A 12,278-nucleotide genomic window follows, 5' to 3' on the forward strand; every position below is an offset into this window, starting at 1 on the left:
TACTCGGCCACATAGGGCTTGTCTGTCAACTACATTAAGGGTCGGTATTCCTTCAGTTTCCACGTCGGCTTCATTTCTTACTTTGGGGCAAAGACTGATTACCTGCAGAAATGAACAACAATTGTTTTTATATTACCTTATTCTTAATAGACTTACTGTAGTTATGATTGAACCCTCAAGTGCACTCAGGTGAATTCCAGGTGGGGATGGGGGATTTTAAAAAAATGTACTTACCAACCCTGCACACAGTTTGTTTAGTAATTCCCTATATGCACTTTAATTTATATACTTATTAAAATATTTATAAGCCGCACTTTTCATAAAAGAATATCAAGGCGGTGTTACAACTTAAAAAGCATACTAGAATTAAAAACTAATTAAAACATAATTAAAAACAATAATAAAAGCATCCAGAAGTACTGCATTGGTTGGAAAGAAAATTCATATTCAAAGGCCTGTTTAAAAACTTCAGTTCAGTTTGCGAATTATATTAATGAAAAACTAATTTAAAAAAACACACGTTCCTGCTCTGACACATTTCCTGCTTTGGTTTCATTGCTCCAGCTAGCCAAGCCAGGGACCTTTTGTCAAAGATGCTAGTGATTGACCCAGCCAAACGGATATCAGTGGATGAAGCCTTACAGCACCCGTACATTAACGTCTGGTATGACCCAGCAGAAGTGGAGGCGGTAAGTGAAACACTGTCTTTTATGCTAGAACCTTTAGGGTATCCAAACCGAGCTAGGAATGGGGGTGAAATTTGTTCAGTTTGAATTTTAGGGGAAAGTGTGCACAAAATGCATATATTAGTAAAAATAATATGCAAAAAATGCAATGTTAGAGGAAATGGTTTACAAAAATGCATGGTTTGCTGTGCCCTGCTGCTGTTTTGTTATTCTGATATTCTGGTTGTTTTTGTGCTTTTTATGTTATGATTTTAAATACACACTGTACTTCTTTTAAATTTTATGTTTTTGTAACACAGCCTGGGACAATTTGGTGAAGGGTAGGCTATAAATACACATAATAAATATATTAGTAGACATGCACACAAACATGTGGACAAATTTTCGTGCAGTCTCTTTATGTAAAAAAGTTACAGATGTGGAAGGGGCATACTCAGCTTACGTTTGCAACAATGAGAAACTGAAACTGGCAAATTCACCCATCCCTACGTTCAGCTAATTCCATGTTGCTATTTTGGCTGGTCCATTACCGAAATAAATAAATAAATAAATTCATTCATGTTGCTATTTTATTTCATTGCATTGTCTGGTGACATTAGTCCTTTTGAATAGAAACAAGCCTTTCCAACCTAATTTGCAGCCAGTGTCACACTCTCTATGCTTTAAAGTACCTCTGTTAATTCACGTAGTATTTCTAGTAGTGGTGAATGGCTACCCTGATGGCCAGACATAGTTGGGGTCTGTGGCACTCTTGGCCTGGACAACAAGTAAGAAAGTTTTGAACTTGGCGATGCAATATAAAGTAAGGCATATCCTTCAATCTGTTTCTCTGTTCCTGTCCAGCTGCCTGTGCCCTGGCTCTGTAGGCGACACCATACTAGTGACATTGCCAAAATGTGTCTTTCTCAGCTTTGAATCCATGGCAGATATTCTGTCTCTTGGATTATTTTACAGTTCACATTTCCTGTTCGAACATGGGCCAGGTTCAAGGAATTCCCTTCCTATTTCACTCCTATCTCTTACCCCCTCCCCCTTACTGGGCTGATGCTCCACTGGTGGCAAACTGCAAGAAGAGGGTAAGGAGGGAGGAATCTCCACTTCCTCTGCTCGCTATGCTATGAAGTGTGCTACAGTTAGGGTTGCCAGGTCCATGGCCTGAGACTGATCCTGTATCTTTAGGAGAAGAGAAGGTCAGCCAAGTGCAGGTGTTCTTGCAACTCTGTCATGGGAAAAACCACAAGGTGGAATTCTCCCTTCCCCCTGCACAACTTTTAAAGATACAGAAGACCTCTTGGAGGCCGGGCCTAGCAACCAAGAGGTCTTTTGTATCTTTCAAAGTTGTGGAGGGGGGAGGGAGAATTCCACATTGTGGTTTTCCCATTAAAGAGTTGCAAGAACACCTGCACTTGGCTGACTTTCTCAGGATCAGGATCAGGCCAAGAACCTGGCAACCCTAGCTACAATGCTGATACCTCCTGGGAAATGTAGCTTTTCCCAAGGGCTACCACAATGACAGTAGCCTTAAGGAAAACTGCATTTCCCAGGGTCTGCCTTCAGTCTGGCATGCTATGTAGAGCCAGCATGGAGTAGTGATTACAGCATCAGACTGGGACCTGGGAGACCAGGGTTCAAATCCCTGCTTAGCCATGAAGATCACTGGGTGACCTTGGGACAGTCATTCTCTCTCTCTTCCTAATCTGCCTGTTGTGAGGATAAAAACTGGAGGGGGAGGACCATGTTTGCACACCACCTTGAGCTCCTTGGAGGAGAGGTAGGATATAAATGGAATAATAAAATAATGCCAGGTGCCATAGAGGGAGGGAAGCTCTGTCCTCCTCTCTGTCCCTCTCTCTCCTTGCTGTGGCTTACCACTGGAGAACTGCCATGACTGGGAGGGCGATCTTTCTTCCCTTGCTCATCTATGGCTCACCCCTGATTTCCTGCTTGCTCCCACGGAATTGCCACCATCATATCCGCCTGGGAAATGGAGTGGAAGGGAAAGTAGGAGAGGGCTGGGGACATGGAAGGAGCCTGCTGGGTAAGTGGATAGGAGGGAGGCAGAGTGAGGGGTTGGAGTTCGAAAGAGGCTTAGGCTGCATCACCCAATTTGCTGCCACATTTGAATTAAGGGTGGGCATTTTTGTTCTGTGTCAAGAGCGCAACATCAATCCTCAAAACAGTTTGGGAGGGAGAGAAGGGGCTTGAATCGTCTGGGGAGCATGTCTTATCGTGATCTTCATTGTAAAAACCACCCACACCTCCCTTCCTCTCTCTGGGAAGGGAGCTAGGATGGGCAGATGTGCTCTGGAAATAGAGGAAGCAGCAACCAGAGCTCCACTGTGGTTGCCATGGCTCAGAAGCTCCTGGGTTCTCATGTAAACTCCCTATTCTCCCCATTTCAGCAGTCAATTAAAGTCTCTCTCCCCCCCCTCCCCAAATCTGGCAAATTCCAAAATACCAGCCCTAATTCAGATTGGCCTGGGGGAAAATAGAACAATTTCCTGACATTTAGAGAAGCAGGTCAACTGAACCAGTCTGTGGTGAGCTGGAGAGCACTCACCCGCAGCACACAACCACACCAAAGCACAAATGTGTATATGTGTGTGTTATACTCCAGTGTGCAACACAGTGGCACTATTATGCTGAACGTGACTTGAGGTACACTTGGCCGTTATTGGCTTCACACTCCAAATCTGAAACATTTTTTATAGTACAGTCTCCCCATCATCAAAATGCTTCACAGTCTCCTGTAACATTCAGAAATAAGGACATTTACTTATTGCCCTTATAAGGCTCTGGAGGTGAGCTGAAAAGCACTCTTTGTCTCATGTCACCTGTCAGAGGCAACAGTATGATTTTCTATCTGCATTTGTGTTTATTTTTCATCATATTGATTTTCCCCAACCTGTACACTTCTGCAGTCCTGCTTTTGTTTGTTTATTTGGCCAGAGTCCTCAGCGCTGGCAGATGCAAACCTTTGTGTAGACTCCTAGGGAAGGGGCTTGGATTTTGTCATGTTCTGCCCCCTTTGAATTCTGTGATTTAAACACTAATAAAGGCGACAAAGGTGGAACATGATAAGAGAATGGACAGAGGTACTCTGGGTTGTATCCAAACCAAGGTTAGTGGGATTCCACTGGTGTAGTAGCATTCTTATTTCCTCACCTCTAGGGATGGGGGAGAAATTAGTGTCAGTTTGCATTTAAAGCTAAATCTAGCAAATTCACACTTTCCAAAACAACATGAGAACCGAAACTCAGCCATCCTTCAAAATTTGCATTTATCTGAATTTTCTGATGTCGTTCTCCAACCAGCCAACGTTTGCCAAAATGCATATATTAGGATAAAGTGTGCATACAAATGAATTATTAAGGAAGATAACATACAAAATGGCATTATATTAGGAAAATTGCTTGGAAAAAGGCATACATTAGTCAAAACTGCACAGAAAAATGCTTTTTAAGAGAAATTCACATTAAAGTGCTGACGAATATTTGTGAGTAAAATCACAAATTGCCGCAGAACTGAATTTAAGATTGGAAAAATGAGAAACTGAGAGAAACTAGAGAAACTGGAGAGACTGGAACAGGTTCAGAGGAGAGCAACAAGGATGATCAGGGGACTTGAAACAAAGCCCTTTGAGGAGAGGCTGAAAAAATTGGGCATGTTTAGCCTTGAGGAGAGAAGATTGAGTGGAGATATGATAGCACTGTTCAAATAGTTGAAAGGTTGCCACACAGAGGAGGGCTAGGATCTCTTCTTGATCATCCTGGAGTGCAGGACACGGAATAATGGTCTCAAGTTACAGGAAGCCAGATTTCAGCTGAACATCAAGAAAAATTTCCTAACTGCTAGAGCAGTTCAACAATGGAACCAATGATCTAGGAATCCATGACCTGAAGGCATTCAAGAAGCAGCTGTATAGCCACCTGTCGGGTATGCTTTAATTTGGATTCCTGCATTGAGCAGGGGGTTGGTCTTGATGGCCTTATAGACCCCTTCAAACTCTACTATTCTGTTATTCTGTGATTCTGACTGAGATTGACAGATCCTCTATTCCTACTCTCCTTCTGGCACACACACCATCAAAATCTTCTCTGTAGGGTTCCCCAACCCTCCAGAGCTGTTTTTGAGGGTGCACAGGACACTGCAGGGGAGAGAAGAGGGAGGCGAATTTCCATTCTGCTAGCACAAGTATCTTGCCCTGGTGGAACAGGAATCTTTTATTCTGCCCTGTTTTTCTCCCTCTCTCATAATACTTGTTAGCTTTACTCAGTGAAATTGATTACCAATAGGACAGAAAGTAAATACTATTTCTTTCTCGTTTTTTAAACAATCTTTACAAAATAAATAAATTCAGGTATGAAAAACATCATGATTATTTATGAATGTAAATTTCCTCCTACAATTCCCTTCCTTAACAATCATAGTAAATTCAAGAAACTTAATTGTTATGGTGAAACAATAATAATAAAAATAATAGGATAACAATAGTGTTAATGACGGAATATAGAAAAGGATAAGTTGTAATAATAATAAGGCAAGGTGGCAGTGTTACTAAGTTTTGTTAAATAATAGCAGAATAATTCATATGAAATATAATCAGATAACATGTGAAATAATAAATAAGACATGCCTAACAGGGAGTATAGAAAAACTGTGCCCTTTCCAATAATGGATAAATTTTTTCCAAGATCCATTTTGCTATAAACTGGTCATTTTGTTGTCTCCTCTCTCTAGTTTTGATCATGTTTGCAAATTTGACCATATCTCATGGTCTTAAAAGCCATTCAGCTGAATGGGTGAGGATGGGGATCTTATTCCATTTATAGCTAATAACAATCATGATACTGTTAGTGTGTTACATTTGTGTTCCTCTATTATCTGATAGTACTACATTTTTTTTCTGATAGTACTACATTTTCTTTACAGCATTCCGCTAATACAGCGGTTGTCAATTGCAGAAAGGCCCCGCTCCTACGGCGCTTGTTCTGCTTTTACGGCGGTTTTTGCTCGTCGCGCACCATTTTCGTGCCATTTTCACGCGACGCACACCATTATCTTCAATGCGTTCTGCTTTACAGTGGTTTTCGCTTTACAGCGGGGGTCCGGAACATAACCCGCTGTATGAGTGGGGCCCTACTGTAGTCCAAAAAGATAACAAATAGATCTCTTGGTAAATCATAGCATGTCGTGATTTTAATTTCAGTTATAGAAGCCCAGTACTTTATAATCCTAGGACAGGTCCAAAAGATATGAAACATGTGAACTCTGTTGAAATTGCATCTCCAGAATTTATCTTTGACTTATGCATACATTTGACTCATCCTATTAAGTGTTAACTACTATCTGAATATCAGTTTGTAATAACTTTATTTACAATTCATACATAGAGTGCTTTCCACATCCATGTCCATGTTTCACACAATACATTTGACTTCGGGGCACACACACAAACTCAATTATTCATGCTCATCCTCAACATGCTGCTTTCAATCTAGATTGACTGTAGATCCTGCTGCCCACACGGGTGATGTGGTTATTTGATACACCGTTGAAACCCTCCCCTTGATTAGCTTATCCACGCTTTTTCCTCCCTGCACATGCCCCAAGTGAATAAAGAAAGAAGTGGTGATTGCAATATTGATACACTCCCACCCACATCACTGGGCAGGCGTGGATACACCCTGCCTCCCATTGCTGGGATCACCTGCATCTGTTTTCAAATGGATACTTCAGGGTAATGTAGAATCAATCTGCAATAAGCTTTTATTTTCAGAATGAAACCAGTTTGTCAAGAAGTGCTTTTCAGCGGCAAAAAAAATATGCAATAGATCTAGATTGTATGTGGACTCTGTAGAAAAAACAAGTAGTCTCTATTGTTGTAGAATAAAATGTCATGTGTATGCAGCCTTAATCACTTCTAGGGGATGTAGTAATGTTCACTAGTTTAGATTATTATTATATTTAAAAAACAGGTTAAAACAAAACATTTTTTAAAAATTATTTTTGAGAAACAGCTTTAAAAACATCTTAAAAAGCCAGATGCAGACTGGGATATGGTCCAACCCAGATGCAGACTGGGATAATGTCTCTACTTAAAAGGCTTGTTGAAAGAGGAACGTCTTCAGTAGGCGTGGAAAGATAACAAAGATGCCTGTCTAATATTTAAGGGGAGGATGTTTTTCAAAAGGTTTAGACAAATATATGGGGATGGGTCTATCAATCGCTATGTGGCATGGCACTAGGTGGAACCTCCATGCTGAAAGGGTGGCCACTAGAGAGAATGGTGGCACCTTGACTGTGGAATGTCCTCTCTAGAGATGTCTGCCTGGCATCTGCATTGAGATCTTTTCTGTACCAGGTGAAGGCCTTGTTATTCTCCCAGTAGTGGCAGCTGATGCCCATTGGGACTGGTCAGGCAGAAGGCCAGGAGACCAGCAGTAAATGGACACAGACTGAGTGACAGAGCCCATCCTTGTCTACAAGGGCAACACTGAGATTAAGGGGGAGGAAACTGGCAGGCAGTGTCACCCCTTGGACTGGTTGTAAGTAGGAAGGCAGGCAGAAAGGTGGGGGTTGGCTGAGAGCAAACTGAGGTTGGTGGACCAGCCTCCATTGTTTCCCCAGCTTTTTAATCCTATAATTGTAAAAAATGTGTTGGTGCTTTTTAGCTCCTTGCACTGCTATTGTCCTCTGCTTTTTGAACTGCCCACAGAGAGCTTCCGCTATTGGGTAGTATAGAAATGTAGTTAATAAACAGAAGAAAATAAATAACATCACATGAAAAAGTTAAGTGGAGTATCTCCATAGAATGTTTCCCACTTGGTGGAAGAAGAAAATTCTATCTCCAGTAGCAATTTGTTGTTTTGATATTGATGACTAGCAGGAGAAGAAATCAAGAAATCAAGAACAGCAAGCCATTCTTAGCAAGCAAGGATAGCAGCATAAGCATCTGCTTGCCCTCCGGGGGAAAAGGTCAGGTGTGAGTGTACAGGAGGTGTAATCATTCCTAGCAAGCCTCCTAAGATGGCCTAGAGAGCATTTTATAATTCTTCCCAATGCCAGTGTTGCTGTGGGAGTAAATTCATTAGTGCTTGTGAGATGCTCTGTTACCATAGCGATGAGATACCATATGGAGAGATGGCTCACAGTCTGCAAACTTGTGTCCTTTTCTGCTTTGACTATGAGACCTGAGAACGTTGGAGCAACATATAGCCAGTAGCTGGCCACAGATCTAACTCCTGCACATGTGAGGCTAATAAGTAATTATCACTCTGCAGTCATTTATTCCAATACATCACAAGGAAGTAATCCTACCACTTGGTTTTAGGATTTACAGTGCTGTCTTCCTCGCACAGAAATGCAACAATGCATTGCATTTAAGATATGCTAATGACTTTTCTATGGGAGTGTGAATTTACCCAAAGGTTTCCCTCTGGTGCAGTGCTTGTGGTCTCTTCCTCCCAACTGTCTCTGTGTTCTGCAGTCTTCATGTCCCTGGAGCAAGAAGCAATTGCCTTCATGTCTAACATGCTTCTCCTTGAATCCTGAATTTCTAACCCTTATGCCCACAACAGGGGGAAAAAAACCATCAGGTCATGAGGGTTTAACACAAGAGCCCTGCTGGATCAGACCAAAGGGCTATCTAGACCATCATTTTGTTCTTATAATGTCTAACCAGATACTTATGAGCACAAGCAGGACATGGGCACAGTGGCCCGCTCCCATTCATGATCCCCAACCGGTGGTGGCTGATGCCTATTGGAACTGGTAGGGTGGCAGACGGGGAGATCAACATTAAGTGGAGCCATAGCCAATGTCAGGCAAAGCCAAGTAATTCTGGTTTTGTCCCCATCCTTCTCCCTGCTGATTTTGACAATGCCAGCGCTGACACTAAGGAGGAGGAAACTGACAGCCAGTGCCTCCTCGTAGCCTGGTTGCAAGAAAGAAGGCAGACAGGAGGGGGGTCTGACTGAGGTTCATGAGGCAGTGCCCCATTAGCCCTAATGGGTCAGCCTCCACTATCCCCTGCAACTTGTGTTCAGAGTAGGGTTGCCAGGTTCATGGCCTGAGACTGATCCTGTATCTTTAGGAGAAGAGAAAGTCAGCCAAGTGCAGGTGTTCTTGCAACCCTGTCATGGGAAAAACCACAAGGTGGAATTCTGCCTTCCCTCTGCACAACTTTTAAAGATACAAAAGACTTCTTGGTTGCCAGGCCTGCCTCCAGTAGGTCTTCTGTGTCTTTAAAAGTTGTGCAGGGGAAGGGAGAATTCCACCTTGTGGTTTTTCCCATTACAGTGTTGCAAGAACACCTGCACTTGGCTGATTTTCTCTTCTCCTAAAGCAGCCTTTCCCAACTAGTGGGCCACCAGATGTTGCTGGACCACAACTCCCATCTTTCCTGACCATTGGCAATGCTGGCTGAGGCGGATGGGAGTTGTGGTCCAACAACATCTGGTGGCCCACTAGTTGGGAAATGCTGTCCTAAAGATACAGGGTCAGTCTCAGGCCCTGAGCCTGGCAACCCTAGTTCAGAGGTATACCACCTCTGATACTGGAAGTAATACAAATGGCTATTGTGTTTATTTGTTTATTTATTTACAAAAATATTTGTATACAACATTTTTAAAGCAACCACCACCACCATAGAATAAAAAACATTAAAAATACAATAAAACCAATGTGGCATATCAAAGTGCTAGAGCCATACCTTTAGGCTAGCACTGCCATAAGAATTGGTAGGAAATCAACTCAGACTCTTTCTGTTGTATTGGAAAATTAGCTGTGAATGAATATTTAGAGCGGGGATGGGTAACCTTTTTCAAGCCGAGGGCTGCATTACCCCAGTGGAAAGTAGTTGGGAGCCACATTCCAGGAATGGGTGGCTCGAGACCCAAGAGTGGGTCAGGTAAAGTCTCACACAATCACACATCCCTAACACATACACATACAATCACAGACACAGACACACAAAGGTATTTCCCCTTTAAAAAGAGGTATATATTTAATTCTTCCTTATTCTGCTCAGGTTTCACCTTCAATTCCCCCCATAGACTTTCTAAAAAGTTTCTTTCTAATTTCCCCCATAGACTTTCTAAAATGTTTGAGAGGAACACACATCAACCTCTCAGAGACATCCCGCACTTCTTTGATCTAGCAGCAAATCTTTAAGCTGAAGAAGATAGGCAGTTACACACTTTGCAGAACCTCAAAGCCCTTTCTCCTCTCATCTGTTCCTTGTTGAGCACCTGATGGGTGGGAGAAGACCCAGAGGGCTGGATGCAGGCCAGAAGTTCCCCACCCTCCTTTAGGGTTTTCTTTATTGTTAATTGCTCAGTGATTGAAATTATAAGGACTCTTTTATTTCCCCGCAGTTACAGTCTAATCCTGCTTTTTTTGAAGTTCACACATCAGGCATTTGGCACTTAATCTGTCACTTACCTCTCAGCTTCATTGTTGGAAGTGGGTCAAGAGCAACTCCTGTTTTGTTCTTTTATGTTCCAGAAGGGAGATAGAATTAGGGCCCTCCAGATGGATAGGCTTAATTACTTTTACCTGTGATGCTCTGACTGACTTCCGTCGCTAGACTGATATGTCTTAGGGAAGCTTATCTGCCCCTCCTCCTTCTGCCCTTTCCTCTCTTCTCGTCTTCTCCAACTGTCCGAGAGAGAGGAGACACCTTTGTCTCTGCTCTCTCTCTCCTGGGCCATGAGGGCCACTCCCGAGCCTGGGCATTGCGCCTCAAACTTAGTTAGTTAGTTAGAACTAGGTATGCCTTTCTATCTACTATGTATTTCTATAAATAAAGTAGCTTTTCTTATTTTACTAAGTCTTAAGTCTCAGTGATCTCAATGCAGGGTAAAAGCCTGCTTTCTTAGGTAAAAGCACACACTGGCACACACGCATTTCAGATCGTTGACATCCTCTGCTAATCTGCAAACAAATATACAAATTTACAGAACATTCTTCCATCCTTAAAATTCCCCATCCAGAATCTATCCTCTTGAAAGACCTTTCTTTATGATAGCTTCAGGGAATGGCCCCTATCTTTAGAATTCTGCACAGGTGCTTTATGAGCTATAGATGGCTGTGGGGATTGCTCTACTCCACGTTTCTTGCATAGATGAAAGAGACATATGGCTTGAATGTTAGTTTAATATACTGTAATGATCCAGGATGCTTGTAGCTGTTCATCTTATCTTTTACTTTAAAAGAATAGTTTAATTCTCGTTCCTTGTCCTGTCAGCTGATTTCCAGAAATATATCATTGGACCATATGTTACTAATGAAAAGTCACCAAGAAACTTTTCAATTGGAGTGAAATACTGACCAAATCCAGCTCACAGTTATAAATGCTGGAATGCTTTGCTATCATTGCCTTGTCTATGATAACAGCAGCTCTGTTCCAGCCTCTTCTCACACTTTCCTTGGAGCTAGGGATGGATCTGCCAATTTCAGTTCTCCTAGCTTCATTTTTCCAGTCTTAAATTCCCTCCTCCGCATTTCTGTATCAATTCGTGAATTATTATTTTTTAAATCTTCCTGAAAATTCACCAGCATTTTAGTGTGAATTTCTCCTAATAATCTTTGTTCTTGAGTTTTGACTAATGTACATATTTTTGCAAGCACTTTCCCCTAATACAATGGACAGATCAAGATGGTTCACACACACCCGGAGGCTAATGGAATCCACTGGATTCCTGAATGCCCTGGGGGAGTTTGCAGTAGATAGAGTAGGTGAACCTGTTGAAGCCCTTGTTATGCTGTGGAACAGCAAGGTGCGTTGGGCTCTTAACATGGTTGCCCCTCAGTGCCCTCTCTGGCATTGTGGAGCCCAGTGTACACCTTGGTACACCAGTGAATTAAGGGCAATAAAACAGACTGGACAATGGCTAGAGCACAAGTGGTGAAAGACGTGCTGTGAGGCTGATCAGGCACAAATAAAGCATCATAACTGTGCCTACTGTGTGGCAATGACGGCAGCAAAGAAGGCCCACTTCTCTGTTTCCATTGCATTCTCAAGCTGTCCAGTGGAGCGTTTCTGTATTGTCAGGGGTCTGTTGACATCAACTCCAAGAAATGGAGTTTTAGACCCTTCGGAGGCCCACTGTGAATTGTTTGCAAGGCACTTTGAGGGTAAAGTTGCTTGCCTCCGTAGCAGTCTTGATGCCCCATCCACATCTACTGTAGTCCCCAGTGAGGTATTGAGTGCAACATCTGCTGCAACTTCTTGGGAACGGTTTCAGTTGATGCGGCCTGATGACGTGGACAAGGTGCTTGCGATGATGCGGCCAGCAACGTGTCCTCTTGACCCTTGCCCTTCTTGGCTTATTAAAGCTTGCCAAAGGGATTTGACCAAGTGGATCCAAGGTGTGGTCCATGCATTGTTGCAGGAGGGAGTGGTTCCAGCCACCCTGAAAGAGGCAGTGATCCAAATGGTCCTGAAAAAGTCCACCCTGGACCAATTGGTTTGTGACAATTACCGCCTGGTCGCAAATACCCCCTTTTTAGGGAAGGTGATTGAGAGGGTTGTGGTGCAGCAATTGCAAGTGCTTTTGGATGAAACATATTATCTTGACCCATTCCAAT

At 42.6% G+C, this 12,278-nt stretch overlaps 1 protein-coding gene across 6 annotated transcripts in view; it reads left to right on the forward strand.

Moving 5' to 3' along the window:
- Positions 1-12,278, forward strand: part of MAPK10 (mitogen-activated protein kinase 10) — a 323,601-nt gene that overhangs the window by 282,625 nt on the left and 28,698 nt on the right. For all 6 annotated transcript variants that reach the window (XM_061583112.1, XM_061583111.1, XM_061583114.1 and 3 more), the window contains one exon: positions 565-689. In XM_061583112.1, the coding sequence (XP_061439096.1) occupies positions 565-689 (125 nt within the window). The remainder of the gene's footprint in view (positions 1-564; positions 690-12,278) is intronic.

Source organism: Rhineura floridana, chromosome 9 (genome assembly GCF_030035675.1).
Source record: "Rhineura floridana isolate rRhiFlo1 chromosome 9, rRhiFlo1.hap2, whole genome shotgun sequence".
NCBI classification, from domain to species: Eukaryota; Metazoa; Chordata; class Lepidosauria; order Squamata; family Rhineuridae; genus Rhineura; species Rhineura floridana.